The sequence below is a fragment of the Chlorocebus sabaeus genome, chromosome 3, assembly GCF_047675955.1.
Source record: "Chlorocebus sabaeus isolate Y175 chromosome 3, mChlSab1.0.hap1, whole genome shotgun sequence".
Taxonomy (NCBI): domain Eukaryota; kingdom Metazoa; phylum Chordata; class Mammalia; order Primates; family Cercopithecidae; genus Chlorocebus; species Chlorocebus sabaeus.
In genome coordinates this window covers 19627817-19651387 of record NC_132906.1, presented here as the reverse complement: position 1 = coordinate 19651387, position 23571 = coordinate 19627817, and the positions used below count along the sequence as shown (strand labels likewise).

The window sequence follows — 23571 nt, the reverse complement described above, 5'->3', positions numbered from 1 at the left end:
ACAGGTGTATTTATTTTGTGATAATTCATTGTATTTACAATTTTTATTTGTCCCATTTTCTGTGTATATATGTATGCTATACTTCATCTGTTTTTTGTTTTTTGGTTTTTTTTGAGACAGGGTCTCGCTTTGTTGCCCAGGCTGGAGTGCAGTGGCATGATCCTAGCTCACTGCAACCTCCATCTTTCAGGCTCAAGCAATCCTCCCACCTCAGCCTCCTGAGTTGCTGGGACTAGAGGCCTGCGCCACCATGTCCAGATAGTGTATGCTATACTTCAATACAGGTTTTTAAATAATAAAAGTTAAGAGGCTGAGGTGGGATAATCTCTTGAGTTCAGGAATTTGAGACCAGCCTGGGGAAAGTAAGGAGACCCTATCTCTTAAAAAACAAAACAAAACAAAAACAAAAAAGGTAGGCCAGGTGCAGTGGCTCACACCCATAATCCCAGCACTTTGGGAGGCTGAGGCAGGCGGATCACGAGGTCAGGAGATAGAGACCATCCTGGCTAACATGGTGAAACCCTGTCTCTACTAAAAATACAAAAAAAAAAAAAAAAAAACTTGCCGGGTGTGGCGGCAGGCACCTGTAGTCCCAGCTACTCAGGAGGCTGAGGCAGGAGAATGGTGTGAACCCGGGAGGCGGAGCTTGCAGTGAGCCAAGATCACGCTGCTGCACTCCAGCCTGGGTGACAGAGTGAGACTCTGTCTCAAAAAACAAACAAACAAACAAAAATGGTGTATAACAGGTTTGAAACAAGTCAGCTGCTATCAAATAATGTGGAACAGAAGTCACGCCCTAAGGCAGCCTGCTCACTAGGTGCCCTCCAACTGAGGTAGGGGAGAGTGGACCCATAAAAACTCTCATGGCAGCCAATAACTAAAGGCAATGTGGAATTGTATTAGTCCATTTTCTGTTGCACATACCAGAATACCTGTAACTGGGTAACTGATAAAGAAAAGGAATTTGGCCAGGCATGGTGGCTCACGCCTGTAATCCCAGTACTTTGGGAGGCCGAGATGGGCAGATCACTTGAGGCCAGGAGTTCGAGACCAGCCTAGACAATATTGCGACATGTCTACTAAAAATACAAAAAAAATTAGCTGGGCGTGGTGGTGCACCCCTGTAATCCTAGCTACTCAGGAGGCTGAGGCAGGACAATCGCTTGAACCCTCAAGGTGGAGGCTGCAGTGAGCCAAGATCACACTACTACACTCCAGCCTGGGCGACAGAGCAAGACTGTCTCAAAACAACCACAGGAAAAGGAATTTATTTCTTACAGTTCTTGAAGCTGAGAAATCCAAAGTCAAGGGGCCATGTTTGGTGAGGGCCTTCTTGCTGGTGTGTAATTTGCAAAGTCCTGAGGCAGTACAAGGTATCACATGAGAGGGGGAGTTGAGCCTGCTAGCTCCGGTCTCTCTTCTTATAAAGTCACCAGTTCCTTTCCCATGATAACTCATTAATCCATTAACCCATTATTCCATTAATCCATTAACCTGTTAACCCATTAACCCATGACTGGATTAATCCATTCATGAGGGCAGAGCTCTGTGATTCAATCACCTACTAAAGGCCCCACCTCTCAATACTGCCACATTGGGGATTATGTTTCAACATGAGTTTTGGAGGGGGCAGTCAAACCATAGCAGAAATCATTTTGAATACAGAAATAAAGGCGTGAACAGTTTGTAGACTCTACTTAAAAATCAAAGTAAAAACAATACTGATGGGCCCAGGCTGTACAGCTGGCAGTGCCTGACAGCCTACCTGACGCTGAGTTGGATGGGGTACAGCATAGGGAGCAGTAGCTGGGTGAGGTAGGAGAAGGGAGTTGGGGTTATCACTTACAAATGGCACTGAAGCCTAAACTCTGAAGTGAGTAGGTGCTTTGCTTTCATGGGCCTCTTTATGAAGCAAAGTATGTAAAAGTTGCCATCAAGGACAAACAAGTGAAATACTTTATACATTACGGTGGTTGGGATGAAAATTGGAATGAATGGGCTCCAAAAAGTAGAGTACTCAGGTACATGAACACCAATCTGTAGAAACAGATTGGAGAACTTGGAGAAGCAAATCAGGAACAAAATTCACAGGGGAAGAGGAGAGGGGCAGCCCCAGCAAAGAAGACATCTGGTCTGCAAGGGAAAAATGTTGAAATCACGTGGAAATAGAAATGGAGAAGTACCAATAACATACCTCAGCCTTCTCAGAAGAGCCCCAGTAGATGCCACTGTTGAAAACATTCATGAACAGAGTTGAAGTTAAAGATTTCTGAAGAACTAAAACATGTTTTGTTGATGAGTGAGACATAATAACCAAACAAAAACAGCTTTATCTTCCTGCCAGGAAGATTGTGGATTCCATTGTAGAGAATCATGTAGATTACAAGAACACTTGAGGGACCACAGATAATAAGGAGTATGTTACTAATACAGTTGTGGCAAAAATGGAAAATACTTGAATATAATGCTAGGCACTCAGATACTTTATGAATTTGAAAGACTGCAGCCTGCTGAAATCCTTGAAGATTACCCAGAGGCACTCAAGTTCCAGGTGTATGGAAGACCACATCTGTTGATATAATTTGTATGAATTGGACCAATGTTGGCCCAAACACCTCTAGAGGAGAAGAACCTTGCTTTATGACTGGACTATCGTCATAATAACCTCCTGGTAAAGAATTCTGCAATTTTATTTAATGCCAACAGTTATAAAGTCGCTGTTCCTAAGAGGATAATTACAGTACATAAAATGCACAGGTCTGAAGAGTACAGTTTATTGAGTTTAGAAATTGCATTCACCCATGTAACCACCAGCCCAATCTAGAAGAAAACATTTGCATCAGCCCTAGACATTTCCTCATGTTCCTTTCTAGTCAGTCTAGCAATTTTCCACCTCCCCACTACCCCTTACCAAAGAGAGGAAGCCTCTATTATGATTTTTATTCATCAAAGCTTATTTTCAGTGTTCTGGAACTTCACACAAATGGTCATACAGTGTGTACTCTTGTGTATCTGGCTTCTTTTGCTCAACATAAAATTTTTGAGAACCATCCACATTATTGTATATCAGAGGTGGTTTTTTTCTTATTTCTGAGTACTTTTACACTGCAGGAATATGCTGATGTGGTTTGGCTGTGTCCTCACCCAAATCTCATCTTGAATTGTAGCTCCCATAATTCCCACGTGTTGTAGGAGGGACCCGGTGGGAGATAATTGAATCATGGGGCAGTTTCCTCCATACTGTTCTTGTGGTAGTGAATAAGTTTCATGAGATCTGATGGTTTTATAAGGGGTTTTCCCTCTTTGCTTGGCCCAATATTTTTTCTCATTCTCTCTTGCCAGCCGCCATGTAAGATATGCCTTTCACCTTCTGCCATGACTGTGAGGCCTCCCTAGCCACATGGAACTGTGAGTCCATTAAACCTCTTTTTCTCTATAAATTACCCAGTCTCGGGTATGTCTTTATCAGCTGCATGAAAACGAACTAATACATTTGCTACAATTTTTTTCATTCTCCCTGTGTATATTTGGATTGTTTCTACTTTTGGATGCTATGGATAAAGCTACTGTTACCCAGCATAATGCTTAGTGACCTAAGTGAATTTCTACTCTACCTTAACTCTGCTTATGCCTGAGATCAGAAGTTCCCCATTGTGACCAAGCTGGCAAAGACTAGTGGGATCCAAGATGTCAGCTCACTTGACCTCTGAAGAACTTCTAACTTCATTATGATCTAATCTCTATGTTAAATGACACTCCTGTCAGCTGCATGACAGTTGACAACCACTATGACAATGATCAGAAGAAAACATAAAAGGACAAAAAGTAATGTGGCACTCTGGTTTCCGAGTTCTTCACACATGCCAAGAAAAAACACGAATATTCCTCCCCTTGCTTTTTTTGAGACGGAGTCTCCCTCTGTCGGCCAGGCTGGAGTGCAGTGGTGTGATCTGGGCTCACTGCAAACTCTGCCTCCCGGATTCAAGTGATTCTCCTGTCTCAGCCTCCTGAGTAGCTGGGGTTACAGGTGTCCATCACCACACCCAGGTAATTTTTGTATTTTAGTAGAGATAGGATTTCACCATATTCCCCAGGCTGATCTGGACTCCTGGGCTCAAGCGATCTGCCCGCCTCGGTCTCCCAAAGTGCTGGAATTACAAGTGTGAGCCACTGTACCCAGCCCCACCCCTTGCTTTTAATACCCATCCTCTTCATTAAAGATGCCCTATATTGGGGCATCGGGGCTGGGAAGCTCTCAAAAGCTGAGAAATTGATTTGTGAGCCATGCTCCTGCTTCTCAGTTCCACGGCCATGGAATAAAACCTGCACTGCTTGATGCTCACTTTCAGTTTCGTGTGTTGGCTTCATGACAGAACAGGGAAAAATCTCATCTTCACAGGACGAGCTTTGTCATTAACACTATCATGAAGATACTTACACAGTGTTTTTGTGGATATATGTTTTCATTTCCCTGGGGCACTGCCTGGGAGTTAAATTACAGGGGGTTTAACATTAAAAGAAACTACAAAAGAGTTTTCTAATGTGGTTATACCAATTTATAGTCCTATTATTAGCATAAGAGAGTTCCAATGGCTCCATATCTCCACCAATATACAGTATCATTGATGTTTTTAAGTTTAGCCATTTGGGTATTCAGTGTTTTCTCATTGTGAATTTAATTTGCATTGGTCACTGGGTATACATGTTACCAATATTTTTTCCCAGTCTATGATTTATCTTTTGTTGTTTTCACTGCCTTTCCGTAGGCAGCAGCTTGTAATTTTGTTGAAAATCACTGTCTTTTTTTTTATGACCTGTGTTTTTGGTGTCCCAAGAAAACTTTGCCAACCGCAAAGCTATACTCTTCCATAGTCTTCTGTGTTTTCTTTTCTTTTCTTTTCTTTTCTTTTCTTTTGAGACAGAGTCTCACTCTGTCGCCTAGGCTGGAGTGCAGTGGCATCATCTCGGCTCACTGCAAGCTCTGCCTCCCAGGTTCACGCCATTCTCCTGCCTCAGCCTCCCAAGTAGCTGGGGCTACAGGTGCCCACCACCACGCCCGGCTAATTATTTTGAATTTTTAGTAGAGACGGGGTTTCACTGTGTTAGCCAGGATGGTCTCAATCTGCTGACCTCGTGATCCTCCCACCTCGGCCTCCCAAAGTGCTGGGATTACACCGCGCCTGGCCCTATGTTTTCTTTTTGAAGCTTTATAGTTTCCACTTTTCCATTTAGTATTAAGAGAAATTTTGAATTAATTTTTTGTTTATGGTGTAAGGTAGGGGCAAGGGCAACTTTTTGTCTTACATTCTTGATCCAGTTGTTCCAATAACGTTTGTTGAAAAGAATTTTCTTTCTTCATTGAATTGCAATGGTATATCATGCTGTATTTCTAAAATTTTAAATTTAATTCCTCAGTTGCACTAGCCACATTTCACGTACTCAAGAGTTACATGTGGCTTCTGGCTACTGTATCAGCCAGCACAGATATAAAATATTTCCAAGTTTTATGGAACAGCACATAGCTCTAGACTTTAGGGAATAGTGGCTAATAGATATTTTCAATTGTGTGACAGGTAACCTAAGGCAAATAACGCAGTAAGAGGAGATATAAGGAAGATAAAAATCAGTCACTGCCTATATGAGGTACCTAGAGTAATCAAATTCATAGAGACAAAGAGTAGAATGGCAGTTGCCAGAAGTGGGGGACTAGAGAGTTATTGTTTAATGGGTACAGAGCTTCAGTTTTGTGATAGTTGCAAAACCATGTGAATATATTTAATGCTAAAGAACTATACACTGAAAAATTTTAAATGGTAAATTTAGTGTTATGTGTATTTTACCAATATTCTAAGAAGTTTTTTAAAATGACCATTCCTGTGCTGGTCATGTGGCTCATGCCTGTAATTGCAGCAACTCAGAGGCTCAGGCAGGAAGAGTGCCAGACTAGGCTGGCAGGATAGTGAGACCCCGTCTATAATTTTTTTTTTTTTAATTAACTGGGTGTGGTGGCATGCATCTACAGTCCTAGCTACTTGGGAGGCTGAGGCCGAAGTATTGCTTGAGCCCTGGAGTTCGAGGCTGCAGTGAGCTGTTATGGTGCCACTGCACTCCAACCTGGGTGACAGGGTGAGACCCCATCTCAAAAAAAAAGAAAAGAAAAAAGGCTTTTTTTCCCTAGCTGGTTGTTCACTGCAAGTGAGGAAACAATCATTGTTACTAATAATGACTGACTTAATTCTCTCTGGTGTATCTGAGGGATGTCTAACATCTCTTTTTATTTACAGAGGAGATATTGGAGCCCAGAGGCTGATTTAATTTAATGTGTCTACCCTAGAGGATTTCCAGTGGACTTCAGCTGATAAGTTGAAGTTATCTTCAGCTGTTAACAGAAAAACAATTTGAAAGTTTTTCTCTTGTAATGTGTTATCCATACATGCATATAATACTGATGATTTTCTTTATTGGGTTATGGTAACATAACAAACTAGCAGCAGGAGCAGTCACTGGTTTTGTAATAAAAGTTATCTGAAAAAGTCAATCTGTTACCAATGGAGGGTGTCCAGGTTCTTGGCGTTTTGGACAAAGAATTGGAAGAAACACATAAACAAAGCAAGGAAAGAATGAAACAACAAAATCAGAGATGTATTGAAAGTACACTCCAGTGTGGGCGCAGTCCCAGCACAGGGGCTCAAGGGCCCTGTTACAGAATTCCTGGAGGTTTAAATACCCTCTAGAGGATTCCACTGGTTACTTGGTGTATACCCTATGTAAACGAAGAGAATGAATTAAAGTTACAAACTCATTTACTCGGCATACACCCTATGGAGAGGATATTTCTTGTTATAGCTGAAGTGTGAATCGGCCTTATGTTCCCTGCCTCCAGACACTATTTTCCTGCCTCAAATCTCTAATACTTGATTTTGATGATTTAACTGTTGATCAATGCAAATATAAAAGACTTTTGTAAAGCATAGGCTATACTGTATGTTAATTCAAGGAATGTCAGGGCATGTACTAATGCTGAATTCTGACAATCACGTGCTTTTGTACAGAACAAAGTCTGTTTCTTGAAATATTTTGAGTTAAATACTTCCTAAAACTCCTTAATAAAGGCAATTACAGAATCTGTTAATTGATATGTGGAATGGCAGTGAAAGAGGCTGTATTAGACGACTTGAAAATACTCATATTTGGAGCTTAATGAAAATACTCCTGCCCCCTAGAGATGAAATGTTAGTGACAGCAGCAAATAATCTATTTTTATATGCCCGATTTGCATATTTGAGGCCATCTATTAACACTGTTCTTTAGGACCTCAACCTAGTCGTCTAAGACATCCTTATTAAACGAGGCCAATACGTATCATTTAATATTGAAAATATTGTTAATGCCTTCAAAATCTTTCAAAAGAATAAAAATTAAAAACTAAGTTCTTTGTAAAATTTTGCAATTTAAAATAATTTTAAAAATTTTAACAATTTTTTGGTTTCAAATTAGTGGGTGCCTCATTTATCATAAATTATAAAAGAGAATCTAACAATTATTGGCTACATTCTAGGCACGGGGTAACGATTTATTATTATTCTAACCAAAAAAATACATGTATCTAAGTATCCTATGTAACGTATCATTCAATCACACAAAACCCTATGAAATACTGGCAGGGCCCGGTGGCTCACGCCTGTAATCCCAGCACTTTGAGAGGCGGAGGCAGGAGGATAATTTGAGCCCTCAGGAGTTCAAGACCAGCCTGGACAACAATACTGAGACATCGTCACTTCACCATCATATCCAGAATTAATTTCTACTGTTAGGGCAGTCAGCGAAAGGAAAGCTCGCGATATTACACAAACTACTACTCCCAACATGCAAAGCGGTTTCTTTCCCTCTGTCCCCGCCCGGCCGTCCGAGAGCCCCAGCAGGCCTCGGGGCGCGAAAGGCAACCTGGAAGCAGTAGTTCTCCTGGGCGCCTAGCGGGATCGCCAGCGCGGCAGTGGGGCCTTCTGCGGCTCCAAGCCAGCGGGTCCTGTCAGGGCGAGCGGAGGCGGAGAAAGGGCGCGGGAGTGAGCGAGGGTGAGTCAGCCACTGTCTACGCAATAAAGGGAGGCCTCACCGCGGGATAGGGCTGAATTCAGAAGTGCGGCCCGTGCCGCAGTCTGTTCCAGGACGCGGCTTGTCTTAGCGTCTGCGAGAGAAGGTTGAGGAGGAGCCAGAGCCGGGTCCTGCAGCCTTTCTCGCTATCAGCGCCCGTCGCCATCTCCACCATGCAGTCCCGGGAAGACGCCCCGCGCTCTCGCCGCCTCGCCAGTCCCCGTGGTGGGAGGCGGCCCAAGAGGATTTCCAAGCCCTCGGTTTCGGCCTTTTTCACGGGTCCAGAGGAATTAAAGGACACGGCCCATTCTGCAGCCCTGCTGGCACAGCTCAAGTCTTTCTACGACGCGCGGCTGCTGTGTGATGTGACCATCGAGGTGGTAACGCCTGGCAGTGGGCCTGGCACAGGTCGCCTCTTTTCCTGCAATCGCAACGTGCTAGCAGCTGCGTGCCCCTACTTCAAGAGCATGTTCACAGGTGGCATGTACGAGAGCCAGCAGGCCAGCGTGACCATGCACGATGTGGACGCCGAGTCCTTCGAGGTGTTGGTCGACTACTGCTACACGGGTCGTGTGTCTCTCAGCGAGGCCAATGTGCAGCGCCTGTACGCGGCCTCTGACATGCTGCAACTGGAGTATGTGCGGGAAGCCTGTGCCTCCTTCTTAGCCCGACGTCTTGACCTGACCAACTGCACCGCCATCCTCAAGTTTGCAGACGCCTTCGACCATCACAAGCTTCGATCTCAGGCCCAGTCCTATATAGCTCAGAACTTCAAGCAGCTCAGCCGAATGGGTTCAATTCGGGAGGAGACTCTAGCAGATCTGACCCTGGCCCAGCTGCTGGCTGTCCTGCGCTTGGATAGTCTGGACATAGAGAGTGAGCGGACTGTATGCCATGTAGCTGTGCAGTGGCTGGAGGCTGCTCCCAAGGAGCGGGGTCCCAGTGCTGCAGAAGTCTTCAAGTGCGTGCGCTGGATGCACTTCACTGAAGAAGATCAGGACTACTTAGAAGGGCTGCTGACCAAGCCCATCGTGAAGAAGTACTGCCTGGACGTTATTGAAGGGGCCCTGCAGATGCGCTATGGTGACCTGTTGTACAAGTCTCTGGTGCCAGTACCAAACAGCAGCAGCAGCAGCAGTAGCAGCAGCAACTCTCTTGTATCTGCAGCAGAAAATCCACCCCAGAGACTGGGTATGTGTGCCAAGGAGATGGTGATCTTCTTTGGACACCCCAGAGATCCCTTTCTCTGCTATGACCCTTACTCAGGGGACATTTACACAATGCCATCACCTTTAACCAGCTTTGCTCACACTAAGACTGTTACCTCCTCAGCTGTCTGTGTCTCCCCAGACCACGACATCTATCTAGCTGCCCAGCCCAGGAAAGACCTCTGGGTGTATAAACCAGCTCAGAATAGTTGGCAGCAACTTGCAGATCGCTTGCTGTGTCGTGAGGGCATGGATGTGGCATATCTCAATGGCTACATCTACATTTTGGGGGGGCGAGACCCTATTACTGGAGTTAAGTTGAAGGAAGTGGAATGCTACAGTGTTCAGAGAAACCAGTGGGCATTGGTGGCTCCTGTCCCTCATTCCTTCTATTCCTTTGAACTCATAGTGGTTCAGAACTATCTTTATGCTGTCAACAGTAAGCGAATGCTCTGCTATGATCCTAGCCACAATATGTGGCTGAACTGTGCTTCTCTTAAACGCAGTGACTTTCAGGAAGCATGTGTCTTCAATGATGAAATCTATTGTATCTGTGACATCCCAGTCATGAAGGTCTACAACCCAGCTAGGGGAGAATGGAGGCGGATTAGTAATATTCCTTTGGATTCAGAGACCCACAACTACCAGATTGTCAATCATGACCGAAAGTTGCTTCTCATCACTTCTACAACCCCACAATGGAAAAAGAACCGAGTGACAGTGTATGAATATGATACTAGGGAAGATCAGTGGATTAATATAGGTACCATGTTAGGCCTTTTGCAGTTTGACTCTGGCTTTATCTGCCTTTGTGCTCGTGTTTATCCTTCCTGTCTTGAACCTGGTCAGAGTTTTATTACTGAGGAAGATGATGCACGGAGTGAGTCTAGTACTGAATGGGACTTAGATGGATTCAGTGAGCTGGACTCTGAGTCAGGAAGTTCAAGTTCTTTTTCAGATGATGAAGTCTGGGTGCAAGTAGCACCTCAGCGAAATGCACAGGATCAGCAGGGTTCTTTGTAAATAGTATTTTGAGACACTAAGATGTTTCTACTGCTACGGAATGTATTTTAAACACATATCCTTTCTTTTTCTTGGAAAAAAAAAGTTGACCAGGACCACAGATTTGGTTTAGAAAGGGTAATATTTTGAAATACTACAAGGTTTAAACAGTCCACGAAATCGACCTGTTTAATAATATACCTTCCTGAAAGTCCAAAATTAAAATATGGAAGCAAGAACTATGTAATTTGACTGGGATGTTTGGTAGGTTTTTTTCATTGTTCAAATATTCATTGCACAGTGGATTGTTTTGATTAGTTAGTATGCTTTTTTTTTAATTCAGTCTTCTGTTAATTTTTAAGTTTTGGTTAGTGCCACAAGGAATTTAACTTTTTAATCTGTGTAATAGAAAACTGGACTAGGAATTGGTGGAGTTTTGAAGGATGTATACTTTCCTTCAAAATAAAGTGGTAGATTTTCAAAATTTTACACTAGTCAGTTCTTTATATTCTAAGTTAAATATAGTTTGTAAAATTATTTTGGTTTTCTACAAAGGAAAAAAAATTGTATATATATATATAAAGGTTACTGAATAATGATTTCATTTTGATAAATGTGCAGAATGGCCTCACAAGCTCACAGAAAGTAAAAAATAAGTAAATAAAAATCAGGATTCCATTGTTTTAAAATAAATCTCAGTTTTTATTTTGGAATATAAAATGTGTATTTGGTATATGTGACCAATTTTCTTTCCCAAAAAACACCCATTCTAGTAATGTCATGAATTAAACACCCTTCTAAACCAAAAAAAAAAAAAAAGGTAACTTGCTTTTTACGTTTGTATTTTTAATCTATGCCCAATACATGCTTTATTGACTCAGAAGAACAATTCCTAGACATATAATTGGGTAATGCAAATTTTTATCCACTGGTCATGACTTGTCTTAAAATGTTTATTTGCCTCCCTAAAATATTTTGGCTGTATAGGTTTGGTGTTTTTCCTAGAGGATTCTTCAACAGAAAGTGATTTATTCTTTACTGTTTTGTGAGGTAATATGGTTTAGAACATATATATAAGCTAAACATGGTATTTTATTCAGATCAGTAGTTATCGTGTCTATCAGCTATTAAAAAAAATCAAGTGCCAGCCAAGAACTTTAAAACTTTAAGCTGTGTATTATAAAACCGTTTTGTGTAGCATTGGAATATTGTCCATTTTGTAAGTCACTGTGAATGTTCTTATCAGCTTGAAGGTATTTTTGTATTAAAAGTTGACATTGAAGAACCTAAGTGAATAATGGGGTTTGGGGCCAGGAGTGAAAGTATGTTTCCTCTAAAATATTTCCCTAAACAGTGGTATACACGGTTATTTTATTATGAGATTTGTATATGTTCTGTTTCTCTGTGAACCATGTTTTAGTCTCTCTGTCACCATATGTAAGGGAAAGTCCATAAATATAGACTAAATTGCACAAAACTGAAATTGTTAATTACAAGAAAATATAGGTGCTTACCTTTTGAAGGTTTATTAATACATGTGATTGTCACAATACGTATATATGATAAGTGGTGTACATATACAGATGTTTATGGTGTATAAATTTTTCTATACCCAATTAGAATTATCTTCCTGATTCTTTATTCAACAACATGCTAATTCCTCTTCTATGTTCTGTAGTGACAGAATGCTAACTTTTCTTACACCCTGGCAGAGGACAGGAGTCTGGTCTAGGATGGGGAACTGAATTTTTGCACGAAAAGGAAACAGAAAGGATAAAGAAACAAAACGCACAATCATGTTTCTTAGTCATTTTGATTGGCCGTTTGAACAGTCTACAAGTTTAACGTTATTTCTAGTGAAGTAAGATGCCTGCCCTAGCATACATGTTTCTTCAAAAGGGTAAATGTGCTTTAGTGATCTAAAGCTAAATTTTGTTCATTTGACATCAGGGATGTTATAAGTACTGCACTTAATACAAAGCTATTTCTCAGTTGTGTTATTTTTGAGCCAAATTTTTTTTTGTTTTGTAAAAATTGAGAGATGGCAATGCTTATGTCAACCAGATTATCCATCTGCAGAATTAAGGTATGCAACTGGTAAATAAAAGACAAATGCTCCAGTTTGTCTTTCTCAGCCTTTGAGTTCTTAACCTTTGAGTTAAAACCTAGCCTAAATAGTGGGAATGTCTTGGTTTTCAGTGAGGTTTTCTTGGGAAGGATCTTGGTTTTGTGATCTATTTGTGAATTAAGAAGTAGATGTTAACCATTATTTTATAGATAAGTGATTTGTACATGGTTAGTTATAAATAAAACTGGTACTAGAACCCAGGTTTCCTGACTTTCTAATTCAGTGGTTCTGCTAAATGTACAAAATTCTCCCTGTGCAGTGAACTAGCAGTGCTGAAATATCTTCATGACAATAATCCTTTTCTAAGTTTTCCAATTAATCAGCACATCGTTTAACAAATGCTTTCTATAACGTCATTTGTAGGACTGCCATTGGTAAGATTTAGTTTTATTTCATATGCTTTTAAATTCAAACAGTAAGTAATACTGGTGTTTTCAAAAAGGTAAAATAGAAGGCTAATTTAGCAAACAACTTGTTTAAATGTAGTTTTAGGATTAAATTATAATAGCCCCTTATACCTCCTTTAGTTGGGCAGTGTTGTTCTCTTTTGGTGCCTGGATCTTAATAGAGAATATGATGAAAACTTTTGACCCATTCTTCAGGAAAATGCCTGTGTTCATAATTTCATAATTTTAAGGGTATAATGACATTTCTGAAGTTCATCCACACACCCAGGGTAAAAACTCTTGTGACAAGGTCTCAAGAACATATCTATAAAAAGAAACTTGCATTTTTCACAAGACACGTAGCTCAAATGTTTTGTAGGGTGAAGGAGTAATTCCCAAAATAAGGCTAAAGAAATAATATATGGCCAGGTGTGGTGGCTCACGCCTGTAATCCCAGCACTTTGGGAGACCAAGGTGGGCACATCATGAGGTCAAGAGATCAAGACCATCCTGGCCAACACGGTGAAAAACCGTCTCTACTAAAATACAAAAATTACCTGAGCATGGTGGCATGGGCACGTAGTCCCAGCTACTCAGGAGGCTAAGGCAGGAGAATCACTTGAACCCGGGAGGCAGAGGTTGCAGTGAGCCGAGATCACGCCACTGCACTCCAGCCTGGCAACAGAGCAAGGCTCCATCTCAAAAAAAAAAAATAAAAAGAAAAAAAATAATAAAAAAAGAAATAATATACATTCACCATCTGAAAGAAATGTGAAAAATAGTACCTCAGAATGAAGGCAAAGTTGACATTTCTGAAATTCTAATTTCCTCATGATGAGTAATGGAAGAATGAATAACAAAATATAAACTATTCAAAGAATAAAGTGCAGTAGTGTATATGAAAGCTTTGAAACTCAAGTGTTACACAAATGTAAGTGATACAATTATTGTCCAAGAAGGCTGTGTATATATTAGGATTTAAAGCAAAATACATGGTTCAGATGTTTCAAACTATTGGCACCATGGCTGCTTATTAAAAATATATCTTAGTAGCAAAAGTTCATTGTCTCTTCATAAATAGGAAAACAAGTGATTGGAAAAGTGCATCTACCTGAAAGGGATCTATAGTAAATGTAGTCAAAAAATATAATCAATTTGTTAAACCCTGCTCATTAAACCAGGAACCAGTGCTTTGCCCGATGTTATTTTTACCAATTTGTGCTGAAGTGAAAAACTATAAAACAATGAAGGAGTTGTAAAATAAAAATTATTCTATTAGATTTGTTTCATTGTTCAAAAATTGGAAATGTAAAAATTCTTCAGCCTTATATCAGTCCCCTAAACACTAAAAGAAAGTTGACTGGTCTTTGAAATCCAAAAATCTGATAACCAGAATGTAATTATCCTTTCATTACATCTCTACTTCCCATATCTATTTGAAACTTCAACAGTTTCATCTTTACAACTAATTTTAGAAGAATATTTGTTATAGCAAATATAAGAAAGCAGAAAGTATTAGGAGGCAAAATTATAGAAAAGGTGACTAGCAATCCCAAGAGAATTGATAATCTATTTGAGAACTATAGAGTGGATTAAGTATATACAAGACAGTTTTTAAATGAAAAACAACAAAAAGGTACTGTTCAGAGAAGCTGCCAAATTTTAGAGGAGTACCTTACAGGCAATAGGTTTTATACCCTTTTCTTAACTCTGGGCTATTTTGTCACCTAGACCCTTGCCAACAGCTTCTCTTTGTCACTTTACCCTTGTGGACTCAACATGGTCCAAGGCACAGGGCAGGCAGGGAACAGATATTGTTGCATATTATTCCCTCCATATCTGAGACATTTTCTCCTACTCTGCGGGGAGTCTCTCAATGGAGATCTTTTACACTGTTACTGCCAAAGCAATTTTGGTTACTTGGACCCACCATATCTTTTTTTTTTTTTTGAGATGGAGTCTCACTCTGTCACCCAGGCTGGAGTACAGTGGCATGATCTCAGCTCACTGCAACCTCTGCCTCCCAGGCTCAAGCAATTCTGCCTCAGCCTCCTGAGTAGCTGGGACTACAGATGCATGCCACCATGCCTGGCTAATTTTTTTAGCAGAGACAGGGTTTCACCATATTGGCCAGGCTAGTCTCAAACTCCTGACCTCGTGATCCATCCACCTCGGCCTCCCAAAGTGCTGGGATTACAGGTGTGAGCCACCGCACCCAGCCAGACCCACCGTATCTTAATCAAGAATATTCTTTTAGGGACAAATTATTTGTTAATTTTGGGGAACCTAGCAAATAGCAATGGTTCTCACCTCAAGGCACAGCCTGATCCAGAGTGTCAGTGTCTTCAAGGCTTTATTAGTACAGAGAATATGTCATAGGATGAGGTTTTCTCTCACTTTATACATTAGTTAGCACATAAGTTGGTTGTATGCAAGAGAGACCCTATATATCTTTAAATGGATTTCTCATATAAAAGTCCAATCTTTTATGTGGGTCCTGATCTACAAAGTTATCTGAGACCCAGGCTTGTTGTCTTCCTGTTGTACTGCCCTTGGGGTGTTACCCTGTTTCACATGGTCCAAGATGGTTCACCCTCATGTCCATATTCCAGCCATCAGGATGGGAGTGTTGGAAGGGCATGACCCTGTCCTATAAGGGAAATTGTACATATCACTTCTGGTCACATGACATTGGCCAGCTCTTAACTACATGGCCACACCTAGCTGTAAGGAAAAGGTAGTCTTTATTCTGTCAACATGTATCCAGTTAAAATTCAGTGGTTCCTTCTTGAAGAATGCTAAGAAAGAACATCGGGATACAAACAGCAATCTCTACTACATCATCCGTCAGGCTAGATTTTTATCACCTGACAGTTAAAATCACTGCCAGGAGTCCCGAGACCTTCAGTGTACCAACTTAGAGAACCCACTGGTATGCTTCTCTCTTTATATTAGTAATTTAAATAGTAATAATTTTTTTAGAAACCCATGGAAAGTGGCAATATTTTATGTATTCTCTGCCAGAAAATTCCATGTGAGTTCTAGGACTCTGATCACTTGTAAAAGATAAAGTTGGGAAATGTTGAGGAAGACCAATAGGTAAGCAAATAACCTCAATAAAGGTTATAGTCCCTATTGTGGCAGATTCTACAGAGACAGCAGAGTTGCAAAGGTGGGAATGTTCAAAGTACAGCATGTACTTTGATGTAACCTGATCCTAGGATGGAAGGGGAAGCTTGGCATAAGAACAAGCTGGAAAAGTCAGTAGGCATCAGCTCTTGAAGGTCTTATATGCCGTCAAGGAGTTTGGACTTTTTTATTTTTTTGCATACAATGTGAATTCATTGAGAATTTAAAAACAGGGATTTGACAAAATTGGATTTGTTTTATTGAGACCCTTCTGGATGTACTGACAGTGCAAGATTGTGGCAGCAAGAAGAACATTTAAAGGGATGTGTTGTTGTAGTCCAGACAGTTACATAATGTGGTTCTCAATGGGGAGTAGTTATGGAATTGATGAGGAAGGAACAGATGAGTCAGTTAAATTTATCTGGACCTATAATTGTATGTTTGGAGATGAGGGAGCTGTAGGGAGTATGAGAAAGGAAGGCCTATAAGTGATTTCCCCTTTCTTGCTTGGATGTTGTGTTAAGAGTATAGGCCAAACTTCCGTATCTAAGACACCCTGGAATGTAAGGTAGAAACCTTTTTGTATACATTCAGTCCAGAAGTGAACAGCCAAGTATTGTGGACTAGTTCTGCCCCATGGGGTTGTTTACGGGCCCAGGTTCTTTTATCGTTTATCCTCCCAACCCCCAGTGAGCTGTCTGTCCTCATGAGCAAAGCACATTCACCAGAATTGTATCTGTGTTTTCAGCCTGTGAAAAAGGGGAAAGAGGAAATGCAAGGCAAAAAATCTTTTCATTTTAAAGAACTTTTACATCACTTTTGCTATTTTTTTAATTGGGGAGAACTTAATCATACCACCATGCCCAGTTGCAAGATGAACTGGGAAATATTGTCACTAAATGGATGTGCTTAGCTAAAACTCACGGAGCTCTATTAATAAATAGGTGTTAATAAATTAATATATTTTAATATAAACATGTTCAGTTTTCTGTATTCAAATGCAGGTGGTTCACAATGTCATGCAGGCATTATTGTTATCATGGTCATTTCAGATATCCCTGCAATTATCCTTCCACAATAAATTCAAAGCCAAAAGTTAGATTTCATATCATGCTGAATAATGATTTTTTAATAAACAAATGGGCCCCTGCATACCTTTAACACAGAAAGACACAAACACGCCTCATATTTTTGCTATTAGGTCTAGTATTCCTAGGAGCGGCAGAAATTAAGCCTCCAAGGGGCCCAGGGTTCTCTTCCTTAATCCCTAAACTCTTTCCAATCCTCTTCTCCTCTGGGAACTTACTGGCTTAGCCTTCTCACTTATCCCATATCCCAAAAGCTCTATTACTAAAAGGGAGGAGAATGGATGAGGACACAATCAGCAATCTCCGTCACAGTTGACTAAACGGATGGTGCTGCTGTTTAATGGATTTAGGAAAACAGGAGTCTTGATTTGGAGACATCAGTAGATGTATCTGGTGTCCCATATCACAGGCCTTTGGCCCACCTCTGATTTAAGCTACAGCTATGGCAGAAAGGAAAGGTTGATATAGATGGAGATGAGTTTCTGAGTATGGCTTTGGACTTCAGGTAGCTTATACCTCTAATGTTTTCTTTCTTTGAATTAGAATGCAAGATTTTCTGCTGAAAGGGGAGCCCCATGGGCAAGGGTACTTGAAGACAGGGTGAACCTACTAACTGGTAAGCTTCCTGAGACCAGGGGATAAGGTCTATTTCATCTTTATAGCCCTCATAACACTAATCAAAGAGCCTTGAACAGAGCTGAAAAAACATTTAAAATTGGAAGTGTTACTGTAAAACAGAACTGCTCATATTCTAGATCTTAACAATATAAGATATATATAATATAAATTTATGTTTTTACATAATCCTTTAGTGGCTTGAATTTCTGTATATTGTTCTTCATCGTAAGTTGATTCTTAATTTTTTTGTCAGTTAGAATCATAGGGTATTAGAGCCCAGTTTTCTTTCTTTCTTTTTTTTTTTTTTAATTGAGACAGGGTCTCACTCTGTTGCCCAGGCTGGTGTCTAGTGGTGCGATCACAGCTCACTGACGCCTCAACCTCCCTGGCAGAGCCCAGTTTTCTTATATAAACCCAAGGAACTTTAAATAATTTACCAAGGCTTGTACTGCTAGTTATTCATAAAACTGGAATTAGAACTGTGTTTCCCAAGGCACTTTCTAGTATACACTCTTGCCTGCTGAGTAGCACTACCTCAAACACAGGACTCGAAAAGTAAAATCACTATTGTTCTTCTTCTTTTTTTTTTTTTTTTTTTGTATTTTTTGTAGACAGGATTTTACCATGTTGCTCAGGCTGGTCTTGAACTCCTAAGCTCAAGGGATCAGCCTGCCTTGGACTCCCAAAGTGCTGGGATTACAGGCGTGAGCCACCACACCTGGCCTATTGTTCTGCTTAAGATTTCTTTGGCCCTCCAGTCTAGCCCTAATGCACCTTAGGGCACGTGGTCTGAAATTTCTGACTCCTTACTCAGAACTCTGAATCGAGAGAGGGCCCAACTAAAAGTCATCTTAGAACCATGGAGAAAGTGTGTTAAAAATTGGCTTTCATTGAAACTAAAACCCAACCAAACCCTTCAGTGATGATAAGTTTCAAAGTATTAAAACACAGTATTATTTTTAGTATTACATTATGCTTATATTTTAGTATTCTATTTAGTATTTATATATTTTTGTATTTTATTTTGACCATGTCAGTTCAGATCCAGTAATCTCAATGAGAGCATTTAGCTAATTTAATAAATATTAAATTATTTTTATATTTAAATTCAGTTATAAATATATGTGTGAAGAAATAAATATATCTTATAAATTCACAGTTATAAGATATAAATATATCAAGGTAATAATAAGACGTACTTTCCTAAAAACTACCTATGTTCTGTGTATTCACTGAACAAGAATTGAATGAATGCTTAAGGAGCAATAAAATCATTTCTAAATCTAAACAATTTGCACAGTATTACAGTAAAAATTTGAAGATATGTCATATTTATTTCAAAATGCAATCTAAATTTTTCAAACGCCTTTGTGCGTTTACGATCATGAGATATTTAATTATAGCTGGAATCAGCCTTAAAGTTACCATGCTGATGATAACGCTTGAGATCTCTGAAATACCAAGGACTCTTAATACCTGTGTAGCCAGTTCACAATTTTCTAAGAACTCAAGTCCTTTCTTTTTCCCATGTCAGCTCTGTTTGTTAATGTTAAAGAAGGGAGAACTGTTGGGAGGCCAAGGCAGGTGGACTGCCTGAGGTCAGGAGTTCGAGACCAGCCTGGGCAACACGATGAAACCCCGTCTCTACTAAAATACAAAAAATTAGCCGGGCATGGCAGCGTGCATCTATAGTCCTTGATACTCGGGAGACTGAGACAGGAGAATTGCTTGAACCTGGGAGGAGGAGATTGCAGTGAGCCGAGATCATGCCACTGCACTCCAGCCTGGGTGACAGAGTGAGACTCCATCTCCAAAAAAAAAAAAAAAAGAAGGGAGAAATGACAGAAAACTAGAATCAGCCAACTGGACAACTTGTCAGGAAACCCAGAAGATTTGGAGAAAGGGGAGGCATACCCTAGTGTTTAAAATGAGATCTGTGGAGGTGAGGCTTTAATGAATTTCACATCTTTTTGGTGAACATACTAATAATATATCTAAAACAAGAATTCCTCTAAATATGCCAAGTCCTCAAATCTTACCATAGATAAAACATTTTATCAACATAGAAGGGTTCCATTTTGCCTTGAAAGTAAATATGACAAAATTAAGTTGAAGTCTTTGGAATAGCATGCTGGGGACACATTTTATGAGCAGCACCTTGAAATTTCTTCAGATTAGATATCAGACACCAGAATATGCCATTTTTAGGCTGAGCATGGTGGCTTATGCCTGTAATCCCAGCACTTTGGGAGGCCTAGGCAGGATTGCTTGAGGCCAGGCATTCCCGATAAGCCTCAGCAACACAGTGAGACCCTGCCTCTACAGAATAAAAATTAAAATAAAAAAAAAAAAAGGTATGGTTGTGCATGCCTGTTGTCCTAGCTACTTGGGAGGTTGAGGAGAGAGGATCACTTGAGCCTATGAGTTTGAGGCTGCAATGAGCTATGATCACGCCATTGCACTCCCGTCTGAGTGACAGAGTGAGACCATGTCTCTAAAATATATATATATATTTATGAATTTTTTTTAGTTATATGAGGGATAAGAAATATACCATATTCAGTTTTAACTCAGTTCTAGCATGTTCCAAGCATCTTGGTGGAGCTCTGTCTTGTTTAGCTTATTACAGAATCATTCATGCCTATACCTGTTGCAACACCTATGATTCTGCAATTCTATTTTAAATGAATCACATATATGAATGTTTTAGGAAGGGGTACCTCACAAAAGTTAGGTTACAGAGCATTTTCTGTGCCTGAATCATTTTTGTAGTGGTATATGGAGTAACCTACTTATCTGCCCTTCTACTGAAGCCCACCTCATTAGCTATAATAATCTATTCAGAACTTAGTTGCTTGCCCAGTTCCTGTGCTGTCTTTATCTTAATCAGGGTATCCTAGTATTAATATACTTAAGATATATTTACAGTATCATTTTGTGTGTTTATAAAAACCTCAAAACAGCTGCTAGAGAATATGATGTAACCACAGAAATAATGCAAAGAAAAAAAAAGGTACAAGAAAATTTGTATCAACCAGAGGAGGGTAGGAGGAGCTCCAGAACAGAAGCCTAGGAAAGACTTGGCCACGCAATTATGGACATTTAGATCTGGCTCTGTCCAGAAAAACTGTCCATTTGGGTCTCCCCCTACAGTGAAGACAAATGAACCTGCCTCTCATACCACCTTGACAGTGGTCATTAAGATCATCCAGATTGCTCTGTGAATTCTATGTCCATGTCCACCAAGCAAGCTTCTGACAGTGATTCATCTCTCATGAAAATTAGGCCACAAGAATATGTGCTAATCAGGGATCACTAGTATCTAGCTAATTGATATGAAAGTTATATTTTATAATTGTAAATTAATATATCAGTATCATATTTGTTGTATATTTGATTCTTATTGATTTGGTTAACCTGATTCAGTACCCACATCCCATCCCATCAAGGTGTAGCAATACCTGAATATCCAAACTTCTAAAGCAGAGAAATAAACCTGGAACATGGTGACTCTACCAAGAAATTGTTACCAGACCTATGTGTCTGGACACCTGATTCTCCCCTGACAAATCTTCTATTTCATTGGGTCATCATCAATATTTTTTTTCATTTTCAATTTTTAACAACAGGCAGATATCTAGGTTTAGCTGCCTCAAAGGTTTGATATATGACTTAGTGTTATATAGCATTCAGTGTTTATTTAAAATAATAGAAAAGTCCAAAGACAGGTTCGCAATAAGCAAAAATACATACATAAATAAGCATGGGGACTTTTAGAAGATTAAAATGAAGTTCTTACAAGTACATAAATCAAAATACAGCAGGAGTTATGACACCAAAATCTTCAATCTTATTTTTAGAGACAGGTTCTCACTATGTTGCCCAGACTGGACTTGAACTTCTGGGCTCATCCTCCCACCTCAGCCTCTCGAGTAGCTGGAATTATGGATGCATACCACCATCTGAAAATCTGCAATATTGACACTGCACTCTATAATGCCCTTCCTTACTGTTCTCTTGACAGTATCCCCATTGTATATTTGTGAAGATGGCTGAATGTATTGAAGTGGATAATGCTTTTATAATGTCAAAGCCAATCGCACATAACTATAAGGTTACGGAACTGTTAACTGGTGGGTATCACAACCTGTTTATGAGAAAAGCATTCAGAACTGCATAGGGGAAGGTGTAGTGAAATATTTATTATAGGATATATCTTTGAGCTGGCATATTCCAAGACAGGCCATGGAACATGACTTTTTTTTTTTTTTTTTTTTTTGAGATGGAGTCTCACCCTGTTGCCCAGGCTGGAATGGAGTGGCACGATCTCAGCTCACTGCAACCTCCATCTCCCGGGTTCAAGCACTTCTCTGCCTCAGCCTACTGAGCAGCTGGGATTACAGGCATCTGCCACCATGCCTGGCTGATTTTTGTATTTTTAGTAGAGATGGAGTTTCACCATCTTGGCCAGGCTGGTCTTGAACTCCTGACCTCATGATCCACCTGCCTCGGCCTCCCAAAGTGTTGGGATTACAGGTGTGAGCCACCACGCCTGGCCAGGAACATGACTTTTAGTAGTGCTTGTGACCAAAACCTATGGAGGAGAAAATGCAGTGTAATATACAAGTAACCCTGAGAATGACTAATCCAGTCAGATAAAACTCTTCTCAGTTTTTGTACCTACAATGTGAGGGGATGGGAGGTGGGAAAGTTGGGAAAGTACCTTATACTGGACCTTTTCTGTAGAAATCTCAATTTTTGTACTATTATCATTTGCTAATGTGACATGAAATTTAAGCAACCGGCAATGAGGAAAAATAGAGGAAATACTTAGACTGTAACAGAGTTCTTCAGAGTTCTTTGTTTTGCAACAATCACTTTTCAAAACTTCCCTAATAACTTGGACAGACAAACCCAGTTGAATTTACAGATGCTTGTGGAAAGGTTAGAGAATCTGAGAGAAATAAAAAAGAGTTGGGAGTGAATATGTGTGTCCTACTGCTTTGGTTTTGTTTCCTAGCATTTATTGGTTCAAGTAGATTTGCTGCTTTGCAAATTCTCTGCCATCTTCATAAAAGATAAGGAGAAAACCTCTCAGTGTCCCTCTATAGTGTGAGAAATGTGATTTATAATAACATTATTTCATAATTGAAAATACTGTTTCGTTGTCTGGGAAAATGAGTGCATCAGAATTAACTTGTAGTTTTGGAGGCAGTGGGTTGCTATAACAACCGGAAAAACAATGGTGTAATAACAGCTCTTCTTGAAAGCTGGAGAACTCACTAAATGCTGAGAGCTATAGCTGCAAGTGTTTGTCATATGAATTCAAACAAGAACCAAATGCATTCATTTCTTTCTTTCATAAGCACCGACTCCATGTCTGGCACTATGCTAGTAACTGGTGAAAGAGACATGGTCCCTCCCGTGATGGAGTGAACAATCTAATGGAGAAGACCAATAATAAAGAGTTAAAAAAAAAAAAAAGATAAACGGAGTAATTTCAGCATGTGAGAAAGGCCCTTCTGTAGAGAAAGCACTGGCCTCTGATACTGGACAAGCAGAGAAGGGTTGCTCCAGTATGGGACATGGAGAAGTACCTGGTCATATCGTAAATCTTGCCTTTAAGGCTATATGAGCTCTAGTAAAGTGAAGGAAAAAAAGAATGGAGTCTTACAGTCTTTATTAGTAAAAATAATTTAAGGGAAGAAACTGCTAATTGAAGCATGATCATTTTTCATTACAAGAGTTTAACACGTAAATTCCCAGAATTTTTGAATTAGGAGCATTCAACATTAAAATAAGAGTTGTTTGTGTGTTTTAAAACAGTATTGTTTTGGGCTGGGCACGGTGGCTCATACCTATAATCCCAACACTTTGGGAGGCCGAGGCAAGCGGATCACCTGAGGTCAGGAGTTTGAGAC

General features: G+C 40.0%; 2 protein-coding genes across 6 annotated transcripts in view; one reads left to right on the top strand and one right to left on the bottom strand.

The window, feature by feature from the left end:
• LOC140710878 (uncharacterized) overlaps positions 1 to 23571 on the bottom strand; it is a 152070-nt gene that overhangs the window by 79695 nt on the left and 48804 nt on the right. The window lies entirely within an intron of this gene.
• Positions 7734 to 12625, top strand: KBTBD7 (kelch repeat and BTB domain containing 7). Its single transcript, XM_007960223.3, has one exon. It carries the CDS (start codon positions 8265 to 8267, stop codon positions 10320 to 10322), a length of 2058 nt encoding a protein of 685 aa, XP_007958414.2. The 5' UTR covers positions 7734 to 8264; the 3' UTR covers positions 10323 to 12625.